The 8,169-nt window shown below is 39.5% G+C and overlaps 1 protein-coding gene across 1 annotated transcript; it reads right to left on the bottom strand.

Moving 5' to 3' along the window:
- Positions 1 to 292: 292 nt before the first annotated feature.
- LOC133831024 (ribosome biogenesis protein BOP1 homolog) lies at positions 293 to 7,381 on the bottom strand. The gene is made up of 6 exons (XM_062261189.1): positions 7,205 to 7,381; positions 7,018 to 7,119; positions 6,654 to 6,810; positions 6,439 to 6,547; positions 2,048 to 2,117; positions 293 to 352 (listed from the first exon to the last, which is right to left on the bottom strand). Exons 1-6 carry the CDS (start codon positions 7,379 to 7,381, stop codon positions 293 to 295), a joined length of 675 nt encoding a protein of 224 aa, XP_062117173.1.
- Between the last annotated feature and the right edge of the window lie 788 nt (positions 7,382 to 8,169).

The following is an 8,169-nucleotide window of genomic DNA, read 5'->3' as shown; positions in this document are numbered from 1 at the left end:
TGAAACGGAATTCAGATAGAACTTTTCAAAGGTAAAAGGCATGACATGTTGCTAAAGGTTTCAATCAAAGACCAGGTGTCGACTTTAGTGAAACATTTAGCCATGTAATCAAGGACTCAACTATTTGAATTGTTCTTCCAATTGCAGTACCAAAGTCGTGGGAAGTGAGGCAAATATATGTAAACAATGCCTTTCTGATTGGGCATCTTGAGGAGGATGTAATCATGTGTCAACCTCGAGGCTTTGAGGACAAAATCAGACCTGAGTTTGTGTGTAAGCTCATTAATTCGCTCTATGAGTTGCAACAAGCTCCTAGAGTCTGGTTTGAACGGTTGAAAGCAACCTTGCTTGGCTGGAATTTCAAGAATTCAAAGGCAGAATCGTCCTTATTTTTCTATAAATCATCGACACAGATGTAACGCCCTGGATAACCAAGACCGTTACACTGTGTGTTTAAAATAGTGCAAGACTTGCTAATCAAGTCATTCAAACAAAGTGTAGACTCTATACCATTATCAGAGTAGGAATAAAAAGATTTTGGTCACAAACAGGCTATTTTCATTAAAAATGACTGTTTAATACTTGGAGACTCAAAATAGGGGTTAGATGTCTTAGTTACAACAAATTCTAGAAATTACAAATAGTTCAAGCCACTCTAATGGCAAAATATACATTTTAGGTTTCCGTTCCTGTACAATTTCTCGACCGTGGCGGCCGAGCAGCTGACGATGTACACCTCGCCCCCAGAGCTCTCCAACTCATGGTCGATTCAGCCTACCCTTGCCTTTACCTGCACCACGTAGCACCCGTGAGCCAAGGCCCAGCAAGAAAGCATAATAACATAGCAAGATCAGCAACACTTATCAAATATTTCACAAAGCTCAACCAAGAATTCAATATTTCATAACATTTATCCAAATAGTGATAACAGTTGTCATCCAGACAGTCAACCAACTATATCCATAACACAATATTCACATGTATAATCAGTAAGTTATCATATCCATCAAATAACATTCAGGGTTGGCGCCCTTAGTCGCACCCTCTATTTAACACACTGTCTTCGGCTCATTAGGGCCGCCCCCAGTGTAATACTCACTGACTCTGGCCAGCTTAACCGAGCTCAGTGACAAATAAGCTGCCTCAGCTCCCAGTGGCCGAGCCGCGCCCCAGTGCGCAAATATTGATTCCGACACCCTTAGGCCGGTAATCGCATGTCCCATGGCATAATAACACCATCTCACGACATGATATACAAATGTTGGGAGCTCTTAGTCCCATCGTGTCCACATGGTTAATCACATTCACATAACAATGCATACAAACATAGGGAACACTTAGTCCCAACCTAACCACATACTCAGGTGCAGCTTTCTCACCTTTGGCTTTCAAACGAGCTAGTTATGAGCGATGCTCCTTGAGCGCGATCCGATCCCCGAGCCCTAGCTTACCACCTAGTCACAACCAAGATAAAGGATACCATTAACAATCTTAAATGAGCTTCTAAACCAAGTTCTAGTCCTCAGAACATTGAAATTCACCAAATATGGTAAAAGACTCAACCCCGAGCACCCTAGGTTAAATTCCCATGCCTAAATTCTCAAAATCCCAAAATCCCTTAAGCGCCGCGGCATGGGCTATCCATGCCGCGGCATGGCCCCTGACAGAACCCTCCATGGGCACAAAAACAGGTAAGGGCCGCGGCATTGCTTGGACCATGTCGCGGCCCGCCCTCCTTCCTCAGCATGTCACAACCTCGAAGGGCCGCGGCTCACCAAGAACCATGCCGCGGCCCGACCCTTCGAACCCAGAAAAAAACCACCATTTTCAATCTCTAAACCTCACCTTAAGCCATCCCAAAGCCCCCAACTCAAAACCAATTAATAATAACAACATTAGAATGATTTAGACAACACAACCCAACCAAAAATCCAGCCTAAGACTCACCAAAATCCCAATTCCAACTTCTGAAATTTCAAACCCACAAACTCAAAACCAGCCATGGAATTTCCAGAATTCGGCCATTAAACTTTAAATTGAAACTTACCTTAGCTTCAGTACCACCTCTCCTCAAGTTTCCCTGACCTAGCTTCAAAGTTCCAGCCTCAAATTCCACCCTAAATGCCAAAACCACAAATATTCAAAACTCAGCCATTTTTCTTAAAGTTCCCAACCACAGAGCAAAAGTCAATGCTTACCTTGGCTCTACTCCAGTCCTTGATTAGTTCCTGAGCTAATCCTCTGGCTTATCCCCTTCAATTCCCAGAAATTGGTTGGTTTCCTTTTACAAAATCAGAGTTTTTTCTTCCTTAAGAGGGAGAGGAAAGAGAGAGAAGGGAGAGAAGACTGAAAGGTCGGTTTACATTTCTATCTAGTATTTTCTAAGTCTTTCCAAGTATATCCTTAAGTTGTTAGACTAATCCCAAAGCTTGGGGTACCGGAAACGTCCCCGAGGGCAAAATAGTAAAATTCCCCAGTACTCCCGCCTAAACATTCTAACCTTAAATATATCTCCATATATTTATTTTCATCACCCGATAATCCAAATCACCACACGATACTTAAAGTACCCCTGACTTGCCCAAAGTCCAGCATTAAGCCCCGTTGTGACTTTCCTGCTATCTAGCTCCCTAGGATCGCCCCAAGTCACAAGCTGCATATTTATCCACATAATAATGTGGTCCACACATATTTCACATACATATATATATCTACCTATCCACATAATAATGTGGTCTCAACAATTTATCACACACAATTACGTTTATGCCCTACGGGCCAAAATTACGATTAAGCCCTTACCAGTTGAACACGGCCCGTATGCTCACCCAATACTCATAAACGTGCATTCTCACACTATTGATTCGCATAACCTCCAATTATGCCCTCCCGGCACACTAATCAAGGTCCTTAAGCCTTATTAGTAATTTTGGGTCGTTACAACAGATATTCTTGGTGCTCATGTATGTTGATGATATAATAGTGACAGGGAACAACACTGAGAAACTAAAGCAATTCACAACCATGTTAAATCAGATTTTTGCACTGAAAGATCTTGGTCCATTGCATTATTTTCTGGGTATAGAAGAACATCAAGATGAGACTAACATGTATTTAAGTCAACCAAAGTATGTTGAAAGTTGCTGAAGAAAATATGTATGTTAAACTTGAAATCATGTCCAACTCCCATGACAGTAGGGAAAATGATATCAATAGTTGATGGTAAAGCCTTATCAAATCCAACCGACTACAGAAGCATCATAGGGGGCTGCAATACTTGACACATACTAGACCTGATATAAGTTTTGCTATAAACAAATTGAGTCAATTCCTCAAGGCACCAACCACGGCATATTGAAGTGTAGCAAAAAGGGTTGCTGAGATATCTCAAAGGCACACCACACCATGGACTACATATCAAACACTGTGATAGGCTTGCTCTGACAGGATTCTCAGATGTAGATTGGGCATGTTGCCCCGACGATCGCCAATCCATAGCTAGTTATTGTGTGTATCTTGGTGACACCTTGGTGTCATGGTCATCCAAGAAGAAACCAGTAGTTTCATGTTCAAGCGCTGAGTCAGAGCATAGAGCAATTGCACAAGTAGCAGCTGAGATATCATGGGTTCAAGCTTTTCTTCAGCAAGTCATTTTTTTTCTGCCATCAATACCAATAACCTAGTGTGACAATATTAGAGCAAGTGTGCTAGCTTTGAATCCAATATATCATGCTTGAACTAAGCATATAGAACTAAATATACATTTTGTGAGGGATAAGGTGCTGGAGAAAGCCTTAGAGATTAGATACATACCTTCAAGTGATCAGATTGCAGATTGTCTTACCAAAATTTTGTCATGGACTCAATTTCATTTTCTAATAAAGAAACTAGGTGTGGTTCCAAACCCACTTAGTTTGAGAGGGGATGTTAAGAAAATGAATTCACCTTTGTGCACACAATAGTCGTTCAGCCATTGGCCCTGCCGTAGTGTACAACTTATTATTAGGCAATCATTAGAGCATATTTTATGTTAGAATATTCCCTATTTTCATGTAATTATGTACAATTGATTGGTTGTCAATGACAACTATACATAGTCTAGAATATTCCTGTATTTTTTACTTCCAAATAAATACAACAATATATCTCAGCCTCCATCGAGTTGAGCTTTCATTCCTATTGCTATATTATGTGTATTCTTTAGACTTAGTTTATTTTTTTCTTCATTTTAGGCCATTTCATTCGCACCACGTACAATTATTCCTACCAAGAGCGTTTGTGATAATGAGGGAGCTCTCGGATGTGGAGCTGAGGCTGAGTCAATTGGTGACTATGAAGAACCTAGTATAGGCGAGGCCTCTCCATGATGGTCAATGTATTGGGAACCTAGACTTACAAGGTTTTGGAACTCCTCACGACCTGATCACAGGCTACGATTCATATCGAGCAAATAGACATGTTGGCCAGGGCCCAATATAATCAACAGTTGCCGGAGGAGCACCGTGAAAATGCTCAGGCTATCCGAGCAGCTCAAGAAGCTCGCCTTGAGTAGGAGATCGGGGGGGAACTTGAAGCAAGGATCGAATCTTCCTCTTTGGATCAAGGCAAATCTCCTCTCTTTGTCTATCATGTTAAATTCGTTGAAGATGGGGTAAGTTCCGAGCATGTGTCATTTTGTCCCACACTTCTCTAATGTGGTCTTACCCACGATCGTCACTGGACTCAAGAGGTGTATCAAGACTACCAGGACCTCATTAACTGCAATCTTCATCAGTCGAAGAAGCATTTGCCTCCTTGGGGCTTTGTGCCTCTTGATGGCGTGACTTTGTTTCATGTGTTGTGGTTTTGCTAATATGACACGAATACTACTCAAGAGACAGGACAACTAGAGCCATCAAGTGATGGGGCTTCCCAAGAAGGCCATGTGCTCTCAACAAGCTCTCATTTGATTATTTTATTGCCCTTATTTTTGCTAAGTACTGGCGTCGTTTTTCTCCTTGCAGATAAGATGAGGTTAGGAGCTCTCGCCCTTGCAGCCGACCACCTCGTCTCAAATGTTGGTGGATCTAAGGCTAGGGGGTCTAAAAGGGCTCAAGAGGGGGTGGAACCTTCTCCTCCCACAAAGAGGTAGTAGATAGCGCAGACTTCTGCTGAGAAGTCTCTAGATGGGACTGACACTCCAATTATGGATGTGTCCTCAAGGGAGTCTCCTCTTCGCATATCCGTTGAGAAATGTTCTCAAGTAGAGATACTCTACGGTAAACTTGATGAAGTCACATGGAAATTTCCTATGATTCTTCAAGTTGAGGATGATCCTGTAACCTATCAAGAAGAAATGTCTTCGAGAGACTATGTTTTTTGGAAGGAGGCAATAAATGATGAGATTGATTCAATTATGTCAAACTACACATGGGAATTGGTAGACCTTCCACAAGGTTCAAAAGCAATTGGCTGCAAATGGGTATTTTGGAGGAAATATCACTCTGATGGCACATACAAACCTTCAAAGCTAGATGAGTAGCTAAAGGGTTTAAATAAAATGAATGAATTGATTATTTTGACACGTATGCACCGGTTGCTAGGACAACCACAAAAAGAGTTTTATTTTCCTTATCATCGATATATAATATTTATGTGCATCAAATGGAAGTCCAAATGGCATTCCTAAATGGAGATCTCGATGAGGAGTTCTTTATGGAACAACTGAAGGATTTTTTGTTCTAAGGAGAAATGAACATAAAGTGTGTAGGCTTGTTAAATCATTATATGGTTTAAAACAAGCACTAAAACAATGGCAAGAAGTTTGATGAAGTTATTGTTTCGGATGGATTTGGACACAATAATCTAGACAAGTGCTTATACTCTAAGACTTGTGATGGTTATGTCATCTTGGTGTGTCTATATATTGATGATTGTTAATTTTTAGTGATGAGATTAGAGGCAAAATAGAAACGAAGAGGTTTCTATCTTCTGCTTTCTAGATGAATGGTTTTTGAGGGTCGATACCTTCTTTGGTATAAAAGTGAGAAGAAATAGTTGGGGTTATGCCTTAAGTCAAGATCACTTTGTTGAGAAAGTGCTAGAAAAGTTTAGTAATCTCAAAAATCAAAGAGGTGAATATACCATTTGATTCAAGCATAAAGCTTGAAAAGAACAATGGTGGAGCGGTGGCTCAATTTGATTATGCAAGTACATTAGGGAGTCCAATGTATGACATATGTGATTAGTAAACTAAGTAGGTTTACTAGCAATCCAAGTATCGAACAATGGAAGGCAATTGAGAGAGTTCTAGGGTACCTAGAGAGGACCAAGAAGCTAGACCTCCAATGTTCAAACTTTTCTAAGATAGTTTAGGACATTCTGATGCAAGTTGGATATCTAGTGTAGCGCTACTAGACCTAAGGTAAGAATAGATCATTCCCTCCCCATGAATCTTACCTTTTAGGTATAAATTTAGGTCGGTCTTCCTCAAACATTAACTGATAAGCATTAATCTCTTCTTGTGTAGGGATATATTCTTTAGAGGGATTGTATGACTCTTCGTGACCTAAAAGAGGGGAAATTTTAACAAAAATTTAATAAAGAAAACTATGAAAAAAAAGGGCTAAATCCTATGTTGATTTTCATTCCAGAAAACAGGTGATCAGTTGTACCTGGCAATTTCGGCTTCGGCGCAGGAATATAAGCTAAATGCCCAGACTTTTCGTTAGAGTTGGATTCATCTCCCCACAAGAGGTAGACAGATGGTTCTTCTTTAGGCTCATCAAATTTAATCAACCCCTTACGAATAGCCCGACAATAGCGAACAACCTGTAGATACAGCAAAAGTGCAAGGCCTGAATAATTAAACTCATGTTTGAAATTCCTTCTATTGTTCTATCTCAGCAACCAGTAGGTGAAATGAAAGCTCAGAATGAAAACATAACATAAATTTCATTCATTACATTAGAGATAAAAGAAAATACTAAAAAATTTACCAACTTCTATATAGAAATAGTGAAGTTGACAATAGCATACCATTTTATCTTCGCTCTGTGAACGAGTGAAGCGTCTCTTGGGTTCAGGTGCATTTGAAAGGGGATGTTTAGAACCATCCCATTTGAACCAGTCAACATAAGGCTGCATTTGAAACACAGATAATTGTATGTGAAAAGAATCTTACAAACAATTGACCAATAAAATGGACAGCTAAGTATATACATACCGCATATGGATCAAAGTCAGCATCTGGTGCCTTTCCTTCAAGCAATCTACTAATAAGTTTGGTCTCTTTCTTTTTGAGTTCTACAACCTCATCATTATACTCATCATAAATTTTTCTCCTGCAATATAGTAAAAATGCACCAAGCAAAAGTGAGGCAACATAACAACAAGAAAACATATTTAGCACATAAATGGTAGAGCACATGTATCCTAACGATGTAAAACTCACAAATTTTTGGAATCATCTGCACTCGCAAGGAAAGACTGCAATTTATCTTCTTTTTCTTTCTTTTTTATCTTTTTCCCATAAATATCATAACCAATATGTTTTTCATCCCGATACCACACCAAGGGCACATCTCCAATTGTATTTCGAGGAGCAACCTACTTTGATGTAAACAAAAGAAGAAGTAGCGGTTGAATAAATTCAGCCAAAAAAAAGTAACTAAAAGCAAAACATTAGGTGTTAAAAAACAAGAAAGGTACATATTTTAATAAGCAAAATAACACACAACCTCATCTTCAGAAGAATCACTCTCTTCAACTCTTGGATGAGCATCAGAGCTATCACTTCGGTTCTCATGACTATGATCATCAGCCAAACCATCGCCATTGCTGGTGTTGATGTTGTCCTATCGTGATTAAACTTAAATGTTAAAATGCAGGTGCAGCTAAGTACCAACACCATGGTGCTATTTAAACAAGAAAAAATTAAATTTTGAGCAGGGAATGAAAGGGTGAGTAGAAGTTGGGATAATGAACAATATGCTTCCCACCGTTTTACTGAACATCTCTTCATATCATCTTATATAAGCAATAAACGTGAAGAAAATCAAAGTAAGACGTATTCTAGATACCTGATCTTTGGATAAATCAAGTTCAAACACACACTCAATTGAAAACTGTAATGTATCTTGACAAAAATTGATTGGCTCGGACAATATTCAATGCAACAACAGATTTTTC

The sequence above is a fragment of the Humulus lupulus genome, chromosome 1, assembly GCF_963169125.1.
Source record: "Humulus lupulus chromosome 1, drHumLupu1.1, whole genome shotgun sequence".
NCBI lineage: Eukaryota > Viridiplantae > Streptophyta > Magnoliopsida > Rosales > Cannabaceae > Humulus > Humulus lupulus.
This window is presented reverse-complemented; position numbering and strand designations above follow the sequence as displayed.

What these genes read in the sequence shown, in the direction of transcription:
- LOC133831024 (XM_062261189.1), bottom strand. Translation starts at nt 7,381, where the DNA reads ATGTTTTCTTGTTGTTATGTTGCCTCACTTTTGCTTGGTGCATTTTTA. An exon ending in CTGACTTTGATCCATATGCG is followed by an intron (nt 7,120 to 7,204) that starts GTATGTATATAC and finishes TTTCAAATGCAG; the next exon opens with CCTTATGTTGACTGGTTCAA. An exon ending in GAGGTGGTACTGAAGCTAAG is followed by an intron (nt 353 to 2,047) that starts GTAAGTTTCAAT and finishes TTGAAATTCCAG; the next exon opens with CCAAGCAAGGTTGCTTTCAA.